At 39.7% G+C, this 24,748-nt stretch overlaps 1 protein-coding gene across 1 annotated transcript in view; it reads right to left on the reverse strand.

Annotated features, from left to right (window-relative positions):
* Positions 1-24,748, reverse strand: part of LOC138607860 (inactive N-acetylated-alpha-linked acidic dipeptidase-like protein 2) — a 328,674-nt gene that overhangs the window by 241,382 nt on the left and 62,544 nt on the right. The window contains exon 4 of the mRNA XM_069680514.1: positions 6,836-7,103. Coding sequence (XP_069536615.1) covers positions 6,836-7,103 — 268 coding nt within the window. The remainder of the gene's footprint in view (positions 1-6,835; positions 7,104-24,748) is intronic.

The following is a 24,748-nucleotide window of genomic DNA, read 5'->3' on the forward strand; positions in this document are numbered from 1 at the left end:
CATTTCCATCCAGCTGGATTTGAAGTGAATTGAATTTGTCCTTTTACTGTAACAATAATTCTTGTCGTGAAAATCTCTTAGCAGGTATTATTTACGGCCTTGGGTCAAACCACGTTGGCTCATGGAACAACCAACAGTCTTGGATAACAACAAGGGCAATACATGAAAACGACAGTAATATCATGTTTTCCTCATCACTTTCCATAAAGTTGAGTCTATTTTGGAGGTCATGAAGAACTCTACTAAAGTACTCTAGTGAAATATCTCTTAACGGTATTAAGATTATAAAGAAAAGAACAAGAACGCAGTATCTTAAAAGACAACTGGTTTCATAATTTAAGAAAAATATATTTTTAGGTCCTTCTCAGCTGTAAAAGTACATTTTTATAACATATTCATTTAGAGTAAAAGAGGAAAAATGAGGCCATCATAGAAGCAATTATAAATCTTCTCAAGTTTCACGATATGTAGCTCTTAGACGATTAGGCAGGAGATGTACTATGGAGAGAAATATGTGAGGTATTTAGAACAAAAGGTTAAGCTACATCTCTTTTAATGTAACCAAAAAATGTTACAGATAGTTACAGGCACAACACACAAAGTACCAGGATAATAGACTTGACATGTTCTCATTTAGCACACCAAAACATCCAGACGCACCATCTGCTATTAATCAGGTACAGTGCAATAATCATGATTTATGTTAAATACTGTGGGTTAAGACATAATTTCCTTAATCTACCAACCTCTGCTTGTGTGATCTTTCCAGAGGTGTTCAACAGAATCTTTTGCAATACATTTTGTAAGTAAACCGACTACACTGATCATCATCACTGACAGAAACAATAGCTTTTAGCAGTGAAGCTCCCATCACTTCTGACCAGTGTTGGAGGTAACACGATACAAAGAGTACTCAGATTACTTTTTTGTTGTAACGAGTAACATAAAGCATTAGTTCTGCAATTCAAGTAATCACTTATTTTTATTTTTTGGGTGAAAGGGACATTAACAACATCACTGTGAAATGTAAGTAGTGTCTGGAGGATAAGTGCTTGTCAGCTGTGAAAAGCTCTATCTTCAAATCTAAAGAAGCATCTGCAGCTCAACACAGCTCTGCAACACTGGCTGTTCTATTGTTTTCATTGAAACAGCTGTGCCTAATACTGTATGCCTCTTCCAAGTTCACTGTCAGGTTGTTAGCATGATAAAGAGCTGTAAAGGTTATGTTGCGTCTGTCATTCCTGGCTGCAGAGTTACAGATTATGGGCCGTAATCGAGACTATGTAATGATGGTAGAGTCAATACATTCAAAGGTAGACGTACAGTAGGCTACAAACCACCCTGACAATATAAATGACATGCGTTATGAGTCACAAAGGGCATTTTCATTTTTGGTAACGCAAAAACAATGTTACCTTTCTCAGTGGGTAACACAGTAAAGTAACAAGTTACTTTTAACAGTAACGTTACCCAACTCTGCTTGTGACTTATGCAGACCGTTGTCAGTTCTGCTGTGACGCACATTACTTTACCTCCTCATTAAGGTCTTATGTAAGGGCCCAGAAAGCCAAAGAAACAGACAAATAATACACTGCTGAGATGTTGACCTTATTAGCAGGGCTTGTATGCGCTATTTTTTTTCTGAACTGAATGTAACAGCTTGGACAAGCAACATGCCGAACGCACGGACAAACTGAGATCTGTCAAAATCAGATGTGTCCTCTTGCCATTTTATGCCTTTATGATGTGATCACAGCACTGTTGTAGGAACAGAAGTGCCTTTGAATGGTCATGCAAAGGTTTAGCATTTATAAGAATCAGCAATGTGATTTGTGATTTCCACCTCTAGTCCTTACAGCTGTGACCAAATGGTCTAGGGGCTCTACAGGGAGACTGGTGTCTCGCTTCAGTAGATAGATAACACCCTCAGGCGAATGTGTGCGGCACCTGGAGGATTTGTTGATGTCACCTTCTACTGCTTGTGTACTTTCTCAGTTTCTCTACAAGTCCTACATCTCCCAGGACAGCTGGGTCTATCTCTGCTGTCCATTTCCACATCTGTTCCTATTCTTCATTATTAGTTATTTTCCTTTATCATAACATAACATACCAACCAAACCTTGTATTCTGATCTTGGGCCAAGCCCCCGCTTACCCACTTTGTCCAAATGCAATGAGTTGTTGGTCTGATGGAGATGTCACTCAGTGATACTATTGACTGTTCTTTCTCTGCATGTAAGCCATCTAACCCAGAATCCAGTTGGCCTTAAGCTGTTTACATGAACCTTTGATTCCCTCTAAGCTGCTGTGTAGCCTTAAATAAGCAAGTTCAATCAAAATATTCTAACCCCACTTTCCTCACTCATTAAGTAGAACTCAGTGCAATTAGATGTAGATATCAGGATAAAAGCTGGCACAATTACTTTAAGGTTAACAAACATGTTATCTGATGACTGAGCCAATACATGTTAACATGCAAGTTTACAACATTTTTGATAACCCATTAACTACTCTTATAGATAACAGCTGACACTAGCATTCAACTTTTAGTGCATTTTACCTCCATACTTACATAAATGAGTTCTAGATGTGCGCTGAAATTTCAGAAAAAGGTTGAATGCAAACGTTAGCTGGACATTGTCTTAAGGTACCCAATGGTTTATCAAATGTTACTTTACTTTGAAGGTTAAATCCAGGTAAGTTGCTGATCAATCAGGAAGTTGTGAAATGATAAGGATTTTTCACAGCGGTGCAAGGCTGCCATGTGAATGTGGTAAATTGACAAAGAAGCAGGTCACTTTCATTACAGATTCTGACCCCTGTGCTAGCTCATTGTATGTAATAAAGGGGATTCAGCCAAAATTCCTAAAGAGGCACTTTGAAAATGAATGTCTATTTGAAACACATTCCTTTTCATGGGGCTTTGCCGCTTCTCTCTTGCTTTAACTGCAGACATAAGGCATATATACAAGACTTTATTTAACAAGTCTTATACTTTATGCAGGGAAGTTAACAATATGTAATTATTAATACAGTGTAACATTTATAAATAATAAAGATTTCATTATTAAATGAATAATAAATATGTACCTGCATTTCCCACAGAGAAAGTAATCTGGCAATGCAAGACTGCTTATTAACCTAAACTAATTTCCAATGTTTGTTTCAGATTGTTTTCTGCCTCATAATCAGGCCAAATTCAAATATCCTCTCCAGGAAAATCCAAGGGAAATTTTTGACCTAAACTTTGTGCTCAGTACGTTGGCCAACGGGGGCAATCGGGCTGCAACCGCACCATGCGGTTTGCATGAGAAGAAACAGGCTGCAAACTCAGAATCAATGCAAATTCAAATACACGTGCAAAAAGCTGAAACAAATGCAACAACAGAAATGTCCTGACAATGAGAAAAAGAAAAAAAAACCGAAACAAATGCATTGACATCAAACATGTTTCCTCTAACTGAAACAGCTTGTGCCAATGCCCCGCACTTGTCCAGCTATGATAAGTACCAAACCTACCAAAATATTCACTAATTAATTATTAAAGAGGACACGATGGATATCAAGAAATGTATTATTATAACATCATAGGATTATTTATTAGGATATCATTATTTCTTCTTCTTCCACAACACCTGATGCTCTCTGTTGTAAAGTAACTCCTCACTATGGACCCTCTTCAGTTCTTTCCCTTCACATTGAAGCCAAACAGGTCACCTCTCCTAAATCCCCAGGACAGTCATTCAGCAGAGAATATAACAAGCTAAATTAATCTCTAGTTTCATAATTCTTTACAATTATTATAATTCATTGCATGCATTCTGCTCCATTCAACCCTACACCACCATGAATCAGTAGGAGTTATGGAGGCCAACATGTTTAATATGTTATGAATGTAGAAAGTGTGTAATATATCCATTTTGATTTTGTACTACAATTTGCATATCACAATAATACAGAAAAGCATGACAATACGTAATAGAATCTTCATGCTGGATCTTTCTGTCTGTCTTTGTTAGAGCATGTTTGTGTGTCAGCATAGTGCCCGCAGCACCAGCACTACAGTGCTACCAACAGCTGGACTTATTAGCCTGGTATACTTGCTCTGGGTTGCCATCCATCCATCACAAACGCCATATTTAATTGTCTGAACTCCATGTTTAGATCCGGCAAACTGCCGCTTAATTCAAGGCAGCGTGCAGGAACGGAACAAGGAAATAATCTGGTGATGGATGACTGTGACCCTCCTTTGGGTAGACTCCGACGAGTGGACAGCTGGATGGATCGAGCAGAGCGCAGAAAGGAGAACGAGGAGAGAGGGCGGGCGAGAAAATAGGAGGAAAACTTGGTATTCAGAGAATCACTCCAACTTTTCATCTGCCCTCAGGCCGGCAGGGGCTCAAGGGAATAACAAGCGTCTCCTTCAACCCCTTTTTCTGTTCCCGGGATACAGAGAAGTAAAACCTTCTAAAAATAGTGTGTTTCTTTGTGTGCGTGTGTCTGCTTGCACGGCCCGACTACATGCATAATGACTTACATTAACCTTCACACTACTGAAGAATGGCGGAGAAAGATTTACAGGGCAAGTAGCATGACACAAATACCACCAAGATGTTTATAGTGTGTGTGTGTTCTTCTAATCAGAGTCTATTCTTCACTAAGCTTAATGTATAATATGTGTAAACTACCTCAGTCTGTGAGACATGGCCTGAGGCATCATACCAAAATACATTTGCCTTCACCTATTTCTAAAAAAAAAAAACCTTTTGAGTATGACCCATTAAAGGCAGTGAATGCACTCTTTAATTTTTGAATTTGCATTTGTGCTATAAGTTGCTGAATCGAGGAGCATGTAATGTTTTACTTTGCTCCTAAGGTATTGGTTTAAAATGTGGGAAGTGGTCTCCATTCAAACTGATTGATGATGTGTTTGCAGACTGTTTTACTGTCTGGGTCCTGGAAAAAGTTTTATTAACACAGTAGTTCCCAAACTGGGGCAGCAACCTCTAAAGCCATGGTTCTCAACTGGTGGGTCGGGACCCAAAAGTGGGTCGCAGAGCTGTTTTCAGTGAGTAGCAGATGTGTGCTTAAAAACAGAAACAGTTGTGGCAAAAAGTGGATGCTGCAGTTACATTCTTCAAACTTGATGAGCACTACAGTAGTTTTTTAGCATATTTCTGTGAAGGGAATATTTTCTGCTTATGCACGGCTGGTCACTTTGCTTGGCTATTATACAGTTGTCTTTTGTGATGTTGTCATACTGTGATGTTTCATTCCATCTCATGCCAAACTGCACAATTTTTCATGAAATATATTTGAGCGGTTGAAAAAATTTGGGTCGCCATTTGTCATTAATGGGGTGGTGGTAGTGAAGGTAGGGTTTGGTTATATGATTCAGGACTGTCAACATGAAATGTTGAGCAAACGATGATCCAACTCCAGCTGCTCTAAAATTACGACAATATAATGAGGCTTGACGCAGACTCACGAGCTGGACACACATTTTACCCAACAAATTGTCTGTGCTTTTCTGCTTCATGTACCATGAGTGCTTTCTGCACACATCAACACCTGATTTTGACTAATGAAGCTGTTTGCTTCTACATTTTCCAACTTCAGGAACATACTGTCGCTCACTTAAATAGTCGTGTAACCCGTCTGACGGCATTTTGTAAGATATGAAATATAGGTGTAATTCTGCAGCTCTTTTCTACATTGCTGTTCAAGGAGATTAATTGATCAATTAATCATTCAGTCTCCTGCAGAGATGAAGTAGACATAGGTATTAGATGACATTGTTAGCAATTACTTTGTTAAATATGTGGCTTTTACTGTACTGTGTATGATCTCCTCTCTGTCTCACTCAAGATGAATGTTTCCTGAAGGTTTATTATTTTCTTTAGATGTCAGTGCAGGCTGTCTTTATTTCCCGTCAGGGCCCTTTCGGTTAAATAGTTTATCGTCCGTGTGAATTACTTTTTAAGAAAACCGTTCAGATCAAAATCAGCATGAAAAAGGAAGGCCCTACAGCAGGTCAGGGTTCCCACTCTTTTTATGAAATCATTTTCCGGGACCTTTCCAGTTTTTCTTGGCAATACAGGACAGCATTTACCGGCTTACCACTCCCCACTCACCTATATGCTGTGATTGGCTCAGGGAACCACAACAGCGCCCCTCCTGAAAACGTCCCTTGCAAAGCAAAACAACAGACTAGATGCAGAGGGAAGGGTCTCACAAGGGTCTGCACACACACCCACAAGCACACATGTACAGAGGCCCAAAAGTGATGAATTATATTATATCATATTTGGTAAAAAAAAAAATCTAGGAAAATCCTACTTATTATACCTTTAACACGTAGCCTATGCTTTGCAACAGACACAGGTCTTCATCATCTATATTTTGTAACACAAATGTTTTATTATATCAATTTGTGTCACACAATGTGAATACTCTATTCTATCCAGGAAACAACCCCCTTACAAGCTAGGATAAACACAGTAAATCTCCAAAGAGCACCTATGGGATCACTGCAAAGACCCTGCAGTGCTTCTCCTCCATTGTCGTCACATAAATATTAACTTTATCCTTGCCTGACGTGCTAAAAATAGCTGCCCTGACATACTTTTGGACTTTGAACTGTGGTTTACCAAACTCTAACATTCAAAGCCACAACCTCTGGCTTTGACCTTTACTGATGACCCCTCAGAGGCTGGAGTCTGGGGAGTTAGACACACGTGCTGAGAGGGAGGAGGGGAAAGAGAAGAGTGCAGAAGCCAGCAGGGTGAAGCAACCTTTATTTAACAAAATGTCATTGCAGGGTCGGGGTACAGTACCTGCACACTTCCAACAGCAGAGTAGGCTGCGTAGGAGAACTGCTGCTTGGGCAGGTCGTTGGGTCCACGCTGGTCACAGGGGATCCCGTTTGGCAGGAAGCACTGGTGACTGGACCTGTCGGTGATGGTGTTTGGTGTGGAACCAGGCAGGCTGAGCAGAACTGTGTGGTTGGATAGATGGACATCAGTCAAACCAAGTCCCACCCACTGCCTGTAGAGGTACCTGGCTCTGGCTTCCTCACTGTCATCTGATTGGCTGGAGAAAGACCTGGGAACAGGAGACAAAGAGAAGTTCATTATGTCATGCAGTACATCACTATAGATCAATTATATAACGCAGGGGGGCTGAAGCCTATCCCAGCTGTCATTGGGCGAGAGGCGGGGTACACCCTGCACAGGTCACCAGTCAATCACAGGGCTGACACATAGAGACAGACAACCTTTCACACTCTCATTCCACCAATTTTAGTCACCAATGAACCTAACAAGCATGTCTTTGGACTGTGGGAGGAAGCCGGAGTACCCAGAGGGAACCCACGCATGCACAGGGAGAACATGCAAACTCCACACAGAAAGGCCCACTACAGCCGAGCCAGGATTTGAACCAGGGACCTTCTAGCTGTGAGGCAAAAGCACTAACCACAGCACCAAAGTGCAGCCCACAATAGTAGATTCTTGGAGTAAATGCTCCGGCCTTCCAGCATGTGGAAAGTCAGGGGGAGAAGTAGCTTGAAATACCCACAGATTTATCCTAGGCAGAGTAGACGAATTGGTCAAACACAGATCTTTACGACTATGATCTTTACCAACAGCCAACAAAGGCCTTTTTTGGAAAACACCTTCGAAATATCTAAAACACTCCACACTTTTCACTTTTCACTCCAAACTGAGAGGGTACATTTTTAAGAATAATGGAAATCCTTCAATGCTTCTTGTGACCTTCTTTCATTTTTTAACTTTTTTATTGGCTTTGAGTTTGATCTAATTTCACCTTTTTATATTTTTTGTTAATGGATGAGTGCTCTCAATCTCCAACGATCAGCCGTAACATTATGACCACCTGTCTAATATTGTCCAGATCCTCCTTTTACTTCCAAAAGAGCCTTGACCCGTGAAGACAAGGACTCCACTTGACCTCTAAAGTATCTGGCATCAAGACGTTGGCAGCAGATCCTTTAAGTCCTGTAAATTGCGACCTTTTGGGGCCTCCATAGATCGGACTTGTCTGTCCAGCACATCCCAAAGATGCTCGATTGGATTGAGATCTGGGGAATTCAACACCTTGAACTTGTTTTTGTGTTCCTTAAACCTTTCCTGAACTATTTTTGCAGTGTAGCTTGGCGCATTATCCTGCTGAAAGAGGCCACTGCCACTAGGGTGTACCTTTTCCTTGAAGGGGTGTACTTGGTCTGCAACAATGTTTAGGTAGGTGGTACGTGTCATATAAAAGAAAACCATACCAGGCCTCCTTCTTCCATTGCTCTGTGGTCCAGTTCTGATGCTCAAGTGCCCATGATTGACACTTTTGGTCATGGACAGGGCATCCTGTTTTTGCATGTGCAGGCCTGAAACTGTAACGCCCAAAATAAAACGGTTACTGTTGTTCAACCCTTTTGATTACAGTCAAGTTGCATATAAAAGGTAACATGTTGTAGATAATATTATAAAGGCTAGAATAAGTCAAAGAGACTTTTCATCATCTAAGAGAAATTGCTGTTGTTTAAGCAGAAGTACACGCAGTGGAAATATGCAAACCCTTTCAGTTGATTTATTTCTAAGAGCTGAGTAAAATGCTAATCACAGGACACACGATTCACATTCACATCACAGGGCTTTTAATGAAAGACCCCATAACGACGTTCGGGAAAAATGATGCTCTTTAAAATGAAAAGTGTTAATAAAAGATTGCTTCAAAGACTCAATTGTAGAGAAATCCATTTGACACTTCAAAAACTGAGGATGATAATAGTTATGCTTGTGCTAATTGGTCTTTCTTTTTTTCCATTTCTTTTCTTTCTCTTGCTGGAGCTTGGTGAGTGTTAAACACGAACCTCTTTCACACTCACACCACCCAAACTCCCCCCAGGAGCTGTCAGTCTCCGTCATCCCCCTGTTCCTAATTGCAGGGAAGACATGTCAATAAGATTTGATCCAGGCCTTATTTCAGCCTCCTCTGCAGGTTTGTTTGGTTCCTGATGTTTACTCTCTTTATTGTTCTCGCTCTGAGGACTGGGCTCAGAATTTCAGCAATATAGACGTTTCCAGAATGGACTGGTGCTATTTCAGCCTCCTGGCGAAGAACAAATACACCATCCAGCACGGAACCATACCTGGACCTGGGAAGATAAGATATCTCAATAGAGGATACTCTCTCACATATTGAGTCTACAGAAACCACAGAATGTTTTATCTGTGAAATTCAAAATGTCACCATTATGGATTAATGGGGATAACAGCAACAGGCAGCAGCGTACAAGTTTTACTTCTCAGATGGATGAGTTGATTTTTAAAATATTTATGAAGGTGCATCAAAGGTTTTAGCATTTATCCTTTTCTCTCTCTCTGTGTATCTAGATTACTTTTTGTCATTACATTTAAAAGAAATAAATGACTTTTTTGAAAATAAACTTTATACACTTTCATATAATGTTAACATAAGTCTCATACCTTTGTGTGATTTGTACTGAGCTGTTGGCAGGACGTGATTAGCCTACCAGATACAGAAAGACTAGAAACAGTGAGCTGACAGCTAATCTCTATTTAAATGGAGTGCACTTATATACCGCTTTTGCACTACATGTCACATTCATCCATTCACACTCACATTTGCATACTGACCGCAAAGGACTAAGTGCCAATCTCCAGTCAGATTCTATGCCCGTTCATACACCGAGGGCTATGCCTTCTGTGGCAATTTGTGGTTCAGTGTCTTCCCCAAGGACACTTCGACATGTAGACTGTAGCAGCCAGGGATCGAACCCCCAACCTTCCGATTGAGAGAAGACCGACTCTACCACTGAGCCACAGCCGACCAGATTCTACATAAAACTTTGGTGTGAGAAATTTTCTGTTTTCCGGTTGTAGTATGCTTGTTGTACAAGTAGAACTGGCCGATCACGTATCAGCAGGCTTCGAAAAACAGTCCGGGTGGAGAGCAAAAGCAGGCGGAAGCGGATTTGTCAACCTCAGGAAACAGACATCTGCATTCAAGTTCAGCTAACAATCCTTTCTGGATCAAAAATTTCAACTGGAGCGACAAATCCGATCAACATTTAGATTTCCCTGTCTTCCTGACTTCCTTAAATGCATCAGAAATGATCGAGCAAACCTCCAGTAAACAAACAAGCACTTTAAAAGTTGTTTTCTTGGAAAGAACTGTTGACTTGCTTTAAGTGTATCTCATTTGTGAACTCTTGCAAAAGACAGAAATATAAAAATAAAAAAATAAACACTTTGTGCTTCAAGGGAGCGTTAAAGAGTCAAAATAGCCAATGCTTGTCCAGTCACGATAGAGAAGTGCCCCAATATTTATCAAATACAGCCTCGTGGTAGCCAAATCCCATCCATTCAGTATAATTTAACCTTAATTCAGAGATTATGCTGCTATATTATCAATTAAATGTATTTTTTAAGACAAACTTGGCAAAGTCAACGTATTACTTGTAATTTCTTTACGGTTACAGGAACAAGGCAAATGAGCACATTCTTCTTTGGTATGAATGGATAATAATTACCACCATATTTAACTCTTGCATGTAGCATGTAGACAAAATATTTGTGCGCCTCTAGTATTTGTTTCTGTGTATAGAGTGAGTGTGTGTGATATCTATATCAGTCTCGGCAGCAGATGGCCCAAACACACAATCCTGCTATTCTCCCGTCAGCAGGCCAAGTCTCATGGCCCGCTAGGAGCAGCAGCAGGAGGCGGCGTGAGTGTGTGTGTGTGTGTGTGTGTGCTACTGTGTTTTCATGCATGGGCTAGTGTGTGCTCATGGAGACCTTCATCTATATACCAAGCTGTTTGAAGGACTCCCTGTGGTTTGGGACGCATGCCCGCTTCCGACGACTCCTCATGTCTCAAGTGACTTTGAGTGTGTCGATCTTTACAGCTGTGCATTTTTGTGCGTGTCTTTGTGTCTCTATGAAATTTTTTGACGTTTCCAAATGTCATTTACTTGAACACCCTCCTCCTTGAATTACAGATGCCTGTCTTTGTGTTGGCTTTCAGAAATATAAAGAAAAGAACATTTCGTGCAACAAAGCGAAAGCCATGGGACATTTTCTAGTTGATTGCAGGGAAGGTTGGTTATTTCTAATTCAGCAACAGATATCCATAGTGACAGTTTCAGACGTATAGGGCTTTCTATAGTTTTAAATATCTGTAGATAACCACCATGAACTCTGTGAGCTGGTAAATAACTAACTGACTCATAGCTTGTATAACAATTTAAGATGGAAAATATGATAAATTAACTGCACTCAGACAGCGCCTTTATAGTCCTCTATTAACATCCGCATACAGTCCTGTATGGAGGGCCCACTCTACTTCTGAGCCACAGCTGCCCATATGAATCCCAAGGCTTCATACATGATATTATGATGTCTCAGTGATTATTTTGGACAAAGCAAATGAGACTAAACGTTACAGATTCCAGCCAAAAAGTCACCAGTTGATAAAAAAGAGGATAAGACATGAAAACAAAAAAACAAGCTTTTCTGCGGTTCACCCAGGTGTCCTTCAAAAACTTCAAAATAATGTTTTTTTGCTTCAAATAAAACACTGTTTATACATGCAAATGTCAGGAATGTTGACAACTGGGACGGATCAAGAAGGAAAATGGGAGATCCCAGGAACCTAGAGATAAGATAAGATAACTCTGTCCCGCCCACTACGCTCTGCCAATGAAAGGCACCTGGTACTCCCATCACAACAGCGCTCTAAGTCGCTAACTAGACTCTTCTCCTCAGTAGTCCCCCGGTGGCGGAACAAGCTACCAAACTCCATTCGGCCCGCAGAGTCCCTTTCACCTTTAAGAAGAAGCTAAAGACCCAGCTCTTTCATGAACACCTCTGACCTTAATGATATTGATGCTATTGATGATGATGACATCGAGGATGTAGTTTATGCTGACTAGGATTTGCATGATGATGATGATGACTATACTGATTTTGTTGATGTTGCTGATGAAGATTATTATTATAAAAAATAAAATAAACGCCCTGTGCATGACCTGTCGCCACCAGTGTCCAATCTCATTTGAAGCTGTTTGTTGGCTCTTACTGACTTCGTTCCCTCCCGTCTTGATCGTTGCTTGTGTTGTATTAACTCTCAGATGTACGTCGCTTTGGACAAAAACGTCTGCTACATGAAATTGTAACATTAACATTGTAACATAAGATAAACCTTTATGGATCCACAACGGGGAAATTTCGTGGTTACACAGCAGCAAAGAAACAACAGAAAACAGAAGGTGCACATGGTGCAAATTATAATGAAACAGTTAAGACACACAGTGCACAGAAAAGTGAACATGGTAATGCACACAAGAATTGAACATTTTCTAAATGGTTAACAAAGGAGTTTTTTGTGAAAGCTTTGGGCCAGGGTTACCCCAAATGGCAGCAAGAAAGGATCTCAGAAAAACAGCCTGTTGTCAGTTTTGTGACGATGCATTTCCAGCTGAGCTAAGATGGAGTTTTATATTATCTAGCTGACAAGATAGTCGCAAGTCGCATCAAAAGAAAGTTATGACAGTCTTGATAACTTCATCATTTGGCCAATCATTTGGTCAGATAGTATTAGAAGAATTTTATATATTATAGAATTTAGAAGAGACTTATTCAAAATCGAAGCTTGAAAGCATCACATTAATATGCAAGAATTTTCAAGGATTTCCAGCAAACATGCAAACCCCGGGGGACCTCAGTGTAGCGAGTCGCCACCTGACTACCTGTATAGATAGTTTATCATTAATTTATAAGATTAGTTTAACTGCAATGTGATTGACAACACTGTAGATAACTTTCAGTGAAAGAAAGGCTAGCAATAACATCTCACATTCACTTCAACAGTGATCAAAACGTGTTGAGTTACTTGTTCCTACATGTCTTTTATCGTGGCAACATCATTTTGTTCCCCAACAACACCGAACATGTCTTGCTTTCCCTCTTTACTTGTTGTTGCATTACTCTTTTGCAGAGCAGATTTCCCACCAGAGTCTACAACGTGACACCTGAATGCATCACGACAAAGAGGCAGAATGTATGACGTCTCAATTCATCTGAAGGACACTGGTCACTCGGCGCGGCGGGCCACGGTGCCATTTTGTGATGCAGTTTATTAAAACTTTAATGGATCCACGTTTCAGACTCCACTAAACCTGTCATTTCAGAAGGTTACTATGCCATCAATATCATGAGGAGATGTATCCTGTTTTCAGCCTGATGGCTCTCCTCCTTGACATTTTCTTCCAGCTAATAGGATTTAACATGGATATCATGTACTTCATCTTTATTTATTTTTTGGTCGAATTATTCCAAAAAGCAGACCAGAAACTTCAAAAAAACAAGTAAATCTGTATAATTCCCTCGCTGTGTAACCTTTCTGATGCTTGCAGAGATGCTGTGATTGTTTTGAAGTGTTAGCGGGCTGCATTTGAAGTCTTGCGACTGTCTTTATCTGATGAGTGGATTGAATCCTCTCCTCAGAAGTCTCTATACCCCACAGAGAAGGATGATGAACTGTTTATCCAAACTTCAGCTAGCTACAATTGTTTCATAAAAGCCTCTTTTGAAAATGTGTTTCTTGTCTTGTCTCTTTTAGCATCTAAGCTTTAATTAATACTTTATTCTCAATATCGCTGACAGACGGGTCATACATTGTGGTTTGAAACAACAGTTCAAAGTCTGGTCCACAACTCCCGCGCTTAACTTTCTGCACAAGTCAAAAGCTTTTGTTCTATTAAAGTTGAAAAATGATGCTTCAAAGACGAGTCTTAAGCATCATTGCACCATCTTCTTTGAATGACAAACAAACAAATTAACTCTGGCAAAGTCTGCATTTATGGTCTACAAATCCACTTAAAAGAAAATACTTCATTCTCTTTGTGCAGAAACGAGTGTTTTATGCTTGTTACAATGATAATGTGAAAGAGCCATTAGCATCAGAGTAGGCAGATAAATCACATGTTCTGCTCATGCAGAGTGTGGATATAATTGCCTTAGTGGGAGCTCTGCGTGCTTTCTTGGGCCAAGCAGACTTGGAATATAAGCCGCTGTTGCCTCTGCTGGCAGCTGCCGAGGATAATATATTCCTGTAGCACACAATCATTTTAATAGCTCATCCATTTGTTCAGGAGACAATTGATTTTCTCTGTTTCCATACACGTTAGTCACATTTGATTTCTCTCATCCCATTTGCATTTGTCACATTTTAAGAGCATGGCGCTTGTGCTCGGGCTCCAATGATGGGAAATCTTTATTCAGGTGCCAGAGCTGGTGTAAGGATGGAATCTAAGTGATGATGGAGGCTGCCAATAAAGAAGATTCTGCACATCAATGGCTGCTCTATGCGGTGCAATATAGTGTTACTCAGAAGGGAGTGATTAAAAAAGGTGCATCATCCAAGAGTTCAATCACTTATATTGGGACAGCAATTGATTCTGGTGCGGTGATCCTGAAGCTGTACACAACACTTCACCGCTCAAAATAAGAAAAGGAACACATTGCAATGGCACACCTTGTGTACCACACAAGTTAGATATTGTGAGGCTGGATGATGTTTGATCTATGGGTTGGAATTTCTAAATCTCGCTGGTCTTACATTAAACAAATACAACCATGCAATATGTTACTCTGACCGTATCATTTTAGGTATAAAAATCATTCATATAACTATACCTTTATTTTTTTCAGTAGTGTACAAGTTAGTTAGTTATGCTGAAACAACCTTTTTTTACATTATCCTTGTAAAATAAAATCCCAGTGAGTTTAAATTTGACAGTTAAAAGAAAGCAGGAGGATTGTATCTTATTGGAATACCTGTTAATGTACAGGACAAGATTAGCAAAGAGATATGAAGAACTGCTTTGTCCACAGGGGTCGCTGAGATCGACACTAACATATTCCTCACAGTAGCTTTAAAGTAATCTATATTTTATCAAAATAATTATGGTCTGATTTACATTGATGGGTAGTGATTCAACCTTTATTCATCCATCCATCCAATATCCATACCGTTTATCCTGTTCAGGATGGCGGTGAGGCTGGAGCCTATCCCTGTCATTGGGCGAGAGGCATGGTACACCCTGGAATGATTGGCTGACATCGTCCCACTCACAGACTTTGAGGCGCGTTCCCGGTAAGTGTAAAGAGTGCTTAGTGCTGTCCCACTGTCAAATCACAGAGCGCGCGAGGGCTCTGATGCAGACTTTTCAATGCCAAATTACAGACTTTCTGTGAGTCCTCGTGTCTGCAGACTTTCCTGTGGGACTTACCCAGAGTTCATTGCGAACATGGTGATGTATACAAATGTGATTGTCCAGCCCCCCAGTAAACAAATGTTCGTACATTGAAGTAGTATTCAATAAAGTAAAAAAAACTAAAATAAATAAATGTAAACAAAGCGAGCATGGATGGCGACAGGAACAGCAAATATGTTCAAGACACACAAATACATGCTGCAGGTCGGCTTTTTTTCTTATTAGATTTAATGGCCCATCTGGTTTCCAGGCAACGTGCGATGCCATGTTAGCGTGTCCCATTCCTCAGTTTTATGCAGTTCTCAAACCCTCCCTGACTCACACACTGTGCACGCCTGACGTCATTAAAGTCCACAACGGTTCAGTGCTTAGGCTTTAGGGTGAAGATTGGGATAAGGCCACAGAGAGACAGACAACCTTTCAGACTCACATATTTTTTTTAGAGTCAGCAATGTGCACCTAACGAGCATGTCTTTGGACGGTGTGAGGAAGCCAGAATACACGTGCACGAGGAGAACATGCAAACTCCACACAGAAAGGCCCCATATGTCCGAACAGAGATTCAAACTCAGAACCTTCTACCTGTGAGGCGACAGCACTAACCACTGCACCCTCATGCAGCACAACCTTCATGCAACGGATGGAAAATAACATGTTCTATACGTTTATTTTGGGATAAGAAGAAAGAGAACCAGGTAGTAATAAGCGAAGGCAGCCATCGTAGATTTAGAGAATAAAAGAGTAAGCAACATTGATAAAGGTTAGAAAGTAACCGTCTTAAGATAGGCCAAACCTTACTTTTTATGTGCCCATTCATAATATGACTTGTGCAATTCAACTGCATTTTAATAGATCTGATTATGTACAATAATACCAAAATAATAAGTCAGTAATAACTACAAATGGATTACTCTCAATCTTCCTCTAAAATGTCATTGTCAAATAATTACCAGCATCTGTATGAAGGCTTTCTTACATGAAGTGTTTTTCTCTGCTGTTAAAGTGTTAGTGCTCAGCCATGAGTCAAACCCAGCAGTGATAAATGAAGACAGAGTTCAGAGACAGGCTGCCTTTGAATAAAGCAGCTGTTAAAGAACTGCTTCTCATTCAATGTAAAACAGGTCCAGTGCTGCTGCCCCCCAGCTACACTGCTGAATAGTAATGGGCACATACATGCACACACTCACCAGGCACACTGTACAATTAACCTGGGTCACCCCTGAACAAAACATTGCATTTTATCTCAGAGTCCTGATAATAAGGGCAAGGCAGGAGATGAGAGAGAAGGAAATTTTAAAGAGAAAGAACATCAGTGTAGTGTTAGCCACTTACAGTCAGCGTGATCCTGGGTTGTATAAGTCCAATATTATGTTGGGACAATGCTAATTACCACCATGAATCCCACTTCTGTGAGGTAATAATCTTGGGTAATGTATCTCAGTCATGAACAAATCCATATGTTAGGTTATTTTATCTAAATAATTGGACAATTTAATTTTGCAAGAGACCTGTTTGAAGATATTTTAAACTGTCAGTTTTCCTGTAAGCAGTCTAATGAATCACAATGTGCAACACCTTTTTCAATGTCATTACTTACACGTGTACTTTTCCTGCTGTGACTCTAAAAAATGACTAAAAATCCTTGACAGAAAGAATCCCTTACGCTCAGCAGGCAGTATTAATAAGAAAATAATCACTGCCTAAATCTCAGCAGAAAGTGTTTAAGCCTCAGAGAATTAGACAAAACCCAAGAGCTTCAAAACGGATGTTGCCAAAGGTACATCCATGACATGTCTAATGATGTAATGTGATGCAAAATACATTGTCGTCTGATTAGCCAGACCACTTCTGGATGTGATTGGATTTAATCCAAGGGTAAATGCAACCTGTAGTTTGGCCACAAATTGGATGGTAACCCAACTATCGCTAAAAAAGTCCCAAATGTGGAGCCTGGCAGCTATCGTGTGATGACAATTTAGCCAATTGAGACAATAATCAATATTTCTGGATTTAGTGTAGCTAGTTGTTATCCAGATAACTGCTCAACAGTACAGTGTCGAACTACAAACAGAAAATCAGAACACGTCAGACAGCAATTAGTCCCTCACCTACAGATTTTATATTCATGTGCAGAAATCTTGTAATAGACATTTAAACAAGGCCAAGAACGGGTTTCCTTTATGCTTCTTCAGCAACAGAAAAAAAAGTGGAGTGCATTAAAAAGCTGACCATCACACGATGGATCAGCTGCTGTGGATTATGAGCCATATCGGTTCAGTCCTTCAGTTTAAGGCACTGAAGGCTGAATTTCACAACACCTGAAGAGTGTCTGAAGGACATGGTTTAGTGGTGTGTTGGGAAATTTTGGACTACACTGGATCCAGGGCAACTTGCATAATATTTGGATACACAAATATTATGAGATATCCATTCTTCACCTGTACATCCTCCTGCTTTGCAAACCTGTTGCTCATTCCCTAATCAGCCCTTTGAGCTTTAACCTGCCTCCTCAGCTGCATCTCACCCTCTTATTAGTGTATACTCAAAGTAAGAACAGGCGAGCAATTTTCCAACTTCATTAGTCACATTCTCTTACCTGCATTAGCATCCCGGCCTTTTTCTTAAGTAGGCTGTTCACCTTCCCATTTGAAGGACAGTTGCATTGGTTATAGTTTGTTGGAAACAGATGCTACCTGCACGCACTGACCACAATGTTAGTAACTGACCATTTTATTGAATTTATTAAAATGGTCCACGATTGATAAGATTGATTGATGTCTCCAGATATTTTAAGAGTGGAAAGCCATAAAAACAAGAGCCGCACAGTATTTTGTTCCAGCATCAACATCACAATATACATATAGTCAATAGTCAAATTGCAGGATGCTCAATATGTAGATTTACTCCAAAACATCATGCTACAAAATTGCTGCTGCTTGATACAAAAACCTCAAAGGTTCTTTTTGTTAATGACTTATCTGTATGAAGTCAGTCTGATGTTGCATAATTTACATTCAGACAGTTTGTTTGATCAGGTGCAGCCCTCCACCTGGGCACAGAGCAAACCCATCCCTGTGCATATAAAGTTTCTATATCTCCTGCCTGTGACAAGGCGTATGATGCAATTACTGACACAGACAATGTCACAAGGATGCCCGAGGCAGGCGTTGAGTGCTTGTATTGTTGACATAAACAGCACCTCATTCCAGTGCTAGTTAAAAGTTAAGGAGTTACTGTCACTGGCTGCTCCATGCACTTCCACATCTACTTGTGTAAGAAATACTTACAACACACAAAAAACTTACAGGCACAAGACCCCCTTGAAGATGAGGAAGGTGGGGTTACATTAGACTGCAGATTTATAATGCCTACATTATTATCTCTCTAAGAATATAGTTAAAATAGCTATTTGCAACAGTTTTACTGCTATTTGTTATTGTCCAGTGTTTTCCTTCTTTAATGCAGTTAAAAATAAGTCTTTTCACATGTCACATGTCGGTATCAAATTAAAGGAGAATATGTTTTAATGAAAACAAGGATTGACTCTGAAAATGCTCATGTAAGGGTTCCTTCTGCAGAAAATACTGCATATAATGATGCAATCCGATAAGACGAGCGTTTTTTAGACGGACATTGGGAATGAATGTGGCGCCTGCAAGCTTACCTCACCGATAATTTGAGTCCTGTAATAATCTCTATCTTGTCTGCTAAGGTGCCTGCCTTTGGCTCCCAATTTGTGTACTTACACATATACAGGGGATTGTATCCGTCCTGGGTATAACAATACCATATGGCAGATTTCTCCATAAATGATGACACCACCTGAGGGGGGTTTTAGTGTCACATTCAAGGACACATGCACAGAACACATGGTAGCATCTGGACACAGCACTGGCTTAGTGCCTGAAATAAAACCTGCAGACATTCAGTTATGTGAATCTGTAAAACCTAAGGCTGCTCTGGCTGCATGTGAACTTAAACTTTTAACAAAAAACATTGAAAACAGTGAAATGACTTTTCAACTGCAATTTATACTTTGCTTTACATTACCAAATCTTTACTCTCAGGTAATTATGGATACTTTTCAATGAAGTTGTATGTATGTATGTACAGTATATTAAGACACAGAATCATTCTTATTTACAGTCCGTTATTTTAAAGCATTAGTCATATGTTTAATATGTGTAAATAATGCTCCTAAATGCATTATTCTACATAGAAATGACAGGACAGACCTGACAAAGCTTGCATTTTGACTTTTTACAAATCTGCATCATGATGTTGAAATTTCAGCAAAGGTAAGATAATTAAAGTAAATCCCAAGAAAAACGGTTTCTTTTTCTATAACAATGTAACACGCAGGAAAGGAAGTCTTGACCGGAAGTTGTTATGCTAACTGCTGTCAACACACCCGGCATGTTCACCGTTGTCTCCAGAGGCTATATCATCATCAGACTAAAGCTGATGGGATTCAAGATTGGTGTCTTACTGACGTGCTGACCCGAGAGTCTGGTGAAAAATCCATACTCTTTTCCGAATATGAAAAGGCTAATGACTATTAATAACAACATAACTAATAACGCTGTACAATAAGGTATCCTTAAGGCTGAGAAGTTGGCATGTGAGCCATTTCTTTGTTTCTATGATATCTCTGAAGGATAAGGGAATTGGCATCTTGCATTCAAATATGAAACCAAACCGAAAAAAAACAAAAAGCAGAATTGATCATTCACAGAGTGAGGGGCCTTCCTGGACCTTGTTTGTACTGCTCCCTGTTTTATATTCTGATACCAGTCAGACAGACAACTTCAGACTTCGATTTGACCTTACTACTTAATCAGGGTGTTTTGTTCACCAGTGACAGTTTGACATTTCGGCTTTTACAAATTACCAAACAGTCGCTATTAGGGTAATATTGACCGTAACAAAGAGGCTATGGATTTGTGTGCATTACACAAATATGTTCAAAGTATGCTGTCATTTTAGGCAGTGAGCAGAATAACAAAAACATTTTACACTATACAGTATATTTTTTGTCAAAATAAAATTGCTATCAACACTAAGATGCCTGGATCTGATGGCTGTTTAAAGTTTGTCTATGAACATTTTATTTGTCCCTGTCAATTAAACAAGAAATAAGACGTTTTTTGTAAAAAATATTGTAGTGATGGATAAAAGTTTGTATCACTGTTCAGCATTACAAGGTTTAAGCTTAAAAGATAAGATAATCCAATACAGTAGAATAAAGTAGATCCTCTTACATGATCTTGAATCAATAACAGTACTTAATGCAAGACATTATATACAAGGTAGCGGATCCAAATGGGCTATAATTAGTTGCGATTTCAGATGTAAAATCATTTTTAACATGATCTATTATCATTATCTGTCCTGTTTTAATTATCTAAGTTGTTAGAGGGGAACTTTCATAGAACAAGAGACAAGGTTGTCTCGACCTTTTTATTATTTGAAGGTCTTCAAAAACTGACACTTTGCCTCGGCCCATAGTGTCTCCCACAGGAGCAAAAGGTGCCCTTCAGCAACTGTGTGAGATACTTCAGCCTTTAAACAAACTCCACTGTCAAGCTATCCAAGGCAGATGAACATAATCATGTTTGATGTCCGATGATGTAGCATGCAGAGCAAAGTTCACTCAGGAGACCCTGGTTTGTGACCCATGTAAAACCAAGAGTTAGTAATGAGTTCTTATTTCTACCTAGAATAGGATTTTTTCCTCAACCTTACCGAGTAGTTTTGGTGTCTAACTAACTAACCAACCAAAGTGTGACCATTTGACAATGTTAACCTTGTGTTAGACAGGTTTTCCAGCAGAAAGTAGAAGAAAACAAAAGGAAAGGAGACTTGTGCGTGGGTGTAGGATAATGAATCATGCGGGTTGGAGTATCTTACTTTAGATTGGGTGATGGGATTCAAATTGATGCTTCATGTGCAGAATTATGTGAGGATCTGTAATGTCATGCCCCACTTAGAATTCTGAGTAGTAACCTACATATAGATGCAATATGATTCAGTTTTATCATCAATGAAAATATTGAGGACTGTATACCAAGTAGTACACTACTCAGACAGCATACATTCGTTAAGGCAAAGATTTTCACAGGGATGGAAAGCTGCTGGGAGATCTGAATTGTAACACATATCAGAATCAAATCAAAGTAACTCACACTTGGGAAATAAGCTCACTAGCAGGTTCACATGTAGAATGGAGAATGGGGACATTTATGATTTATGTAATGAAAAAGAATAATAACACGCCAACTCTCAAAGAACACAAGAACCACATTATTATAGTCAATTTGCAGTACCAAGTTTCAAATTGACATATAGTACATGCTGTACCATAAGAGGTATTAGAAGAGAAAGACAGACTTAAGAATGCCTTGAAACCTCACAATTATCCTGCAGAAGCTGCACTGAGGGTAAAGTTTAGTAGAAAGCTGTTACAGAGAATCACATTGTGGCCTAAAAACAATCCAAACAAAATCCTCGACAAGCATTGAAGGCTTGAAGATTTGAAGTGCTACATTCTAGAAATGTTTTTCCAGAAGCCCAACTCAAGTTAAAGAGACTACACAAATAAAGCTTTTGAATCAAATCCAAGAGGGCAAGTCCAAGTTGTGCCTGAAGTCTTCCAGCTGTAACTTGCTAGTATAAAAGCAAGTACGTATTTTTGGTCAATCACTGCTAAGAATAAACATTGTTGGTGCCCATCTGAGTTGGCAAGTGTGTGTTTGAAGTAGGGATGTTAGCTACTCAGAATGTTGTCATGAGAGTCAAGTTTGCTTTTCAAAATGAAGAGTCTGCTATCACTTCCCTTTTTTGGCAGTTTGTTGTAGCTCTCCATCAAACACCTCATCAGCCTGAATAAGTCTAATGTTATACCTATACAGCACTTTTTTATGTGTGTTCTATGTGCAATGGCTTTGGTCCGGACAATAAACTTGAGTCACAGTTTCACCCCCTGCAGTGAAAATCAAGTTTTTAACCTTGTAAACATCTCCATCACATATCAGGGACAACATCAGCAGTCATCTCCATGGCTGGGCCTGTCTGCTTTTGAACTGCAGTGTACCAAGGACAGGCTGAACGACACGTTTTCAGATTGGCAGGTTTGAGACGTCACAAACCGAAGGAGCCTGTTAATGGACGGGGTGACGCCATGCATATCATTATGTGCAAACGCAACCACTTTGGCAATGCCATGTTGTAACAGTCATTGTAATTTTTGCAAACTCACTACTGACTACTAACATTAACGTTACTACTACTAATTACTAAATTTCCAGCTAGCTAAGTTTCAACAAGTTGCCACTAAACGATGGCAGACACGTGTTTTGTTGTCGCGGCGGAGGGGGCGGCTGGTAATGTGCATAGTGGGCGGGGACTATGCAGATACAGGAATTTTCAATGAGGGAGAAGAAGGAGATGCCTTGGGAGGATTATTGGAAGGTAATTAAACGTATTTTGCAGAAACACATCAGACACAATTTATTATTTCAAGCAGAGCATTTTATGTCTTAAAACATGACTGGAGCTGCTCTTTAACTATATTATTCAACCTGATGAAGGATTTTAGTTAGCATGTGAGCTTTAGTCAGTTGCAGTTTTGCTTGCAGTCCTTTAAGCCTTATGAGTCGTAAATCCTTATTATTTTTAACACCAATCGTCTTTATTCTACGAAGGCATTTTAGGATAAGATAAGGTAAGATAGTATTAGGGCCATTGTGAAAAAATAAAAAATGAGGTGGAGGCGAAGAGTAATATTCTGAGAAAGAACTCGAAAATTCCAAGATTAAAGTCATACATTTACCAGAAAAAAGACTTGTATATCTCTGAAATTAAAGTGGTAAATTTGCCAGAAATAAACAGGCAAATCTATGAGATTATAAAGTCATAAATTTGCAAAAATAGTGTTTATAGGAACCTTTTTCAGCTGCTCCCCCTGAGGTTCACAGCCCCCTTCCTCTCGATTCACCTGTTTCTCTTTGGTGCTCTCCCCTGTTTGCAGCTGCTTAGACAGGCGCGCATGGCACGGAGCTCGGCCTTCATTCTGAAGGAGACAACACGACTGCTTTACAAACGAATAATGAAAATATGCACAAACTAGGGCCAGCATATTCCAACACTGAAAATCCTGACCTAAAAACAAGAGGAGGTGGAAGAGAAAACTGATGGTCATCAATTGTTTTGTCCTCTTCTTGGACGAGTTTGGTCTTAGAAATATACCTCCAGTCTCTGTCTCAGGGAAAATTAATCTTGTTTAGGTGGACTGAGGTAGTTGTTCTGTCCCTAGAAAAGACTTTTAGTTAATTTTGCAGCCACTAGGTGGTGTTTATTGGCTTCATGGATTGCCATTTGAGGTATGTAGGACGGCATTTTGTTTTTTCTATCTGTGTCTTGTAGGAGCAGTACATCCAACCTCCATAACAAATCACTCTAGAAGAATTCTCTGTAAATAAAGTGTCCAAGTTTATATGTTGTACATATGACTATATTTTTGTGCTTTAAAGAACACTTTGTACATTGTGTGACGACTTTCACCCAGATACATTTTGCCGCCGCACACTGTGAGAGTTATCTATCTGTCTAGTTGAGGAAGGTGCCTCTTTGAAGAGGGCAGAACAGTAGTGAGGAATTTCTTGTGGTTTGTAATAAGATGAATCAAAGAAAGAGCCCTTGAATGATCCCAGTCTTGCTCTTCATCTTGTTATCATGATAAAATACACTGTATATCTTCTGAGGATTGGGGAGGCTCTGTATGATGTCTGCGGGGTCTGAAAGGTGTTGGTGTGACACAAACTAGTGAGAAGTGAAAGTCAGTATCAGTCAGATCCAGAGCAGTCTCAGAAACAGGTTTGTTCAAACCCACTGGGATTTCACAAAGCTTTAAAAAACACTTCCTTTCCCTTTGGCCTTGTCAACCAGCTCACCTCCAGGCAATATTGTTGTATGATGGAATTCAGAACAAGAGAGATTACTCTCCTTACACTAGTAAATTGAGAATGACAAAAAGAGAGTATTCAAGGGATTTGTGAGAGCCTGTTATGAGTTAAATAAAAGCATTCCTTCAAGAATGTCACGCCTTTAAGAAAGAAGAGCATCTGCAGTCTAAGATGCCTTTATGCTTTTCAGTAATGGAATGCAGTGATGATACAAATAACACAGGATGAAAGTTCGTCATGCTGGTAGCATATTTCATGCTTGGCTTTATCTGGGAAATTCATTGATTCTAGCTTGAAAGAAACAGGACTGGAATCACAAGACTCCTTTGATTGCCTAAGCAGAACTATCAACTTCCTGATTCTTTGGATCCAAGCATTTGTTGATTGGGATATTACCATTATCTATCTTTGTCTAATGTTTTAAGCTGAACAGCTTTGTGCAAATAGATGTCAGTCGTCAAGGGGAGGAT

The sequence above is a fragment of the Semicossyphus pulcher genome, unplaced genomic scaffold (assembly GCF_022749685.1).
Source record: "Semicossyphus pulcher isolate SPU_LCO1_2020_fin unplaced genomic scaffold, fSemPul1.0.p SCAF_4, whole genome shotgun sequence".
Classification (NCBI taxonomy): Eukaryota; Metazoa; Chordata; class Actinopteri; order Labriformes; family Labridae; genus Semicossyphus; species Semicossyphus pulcher.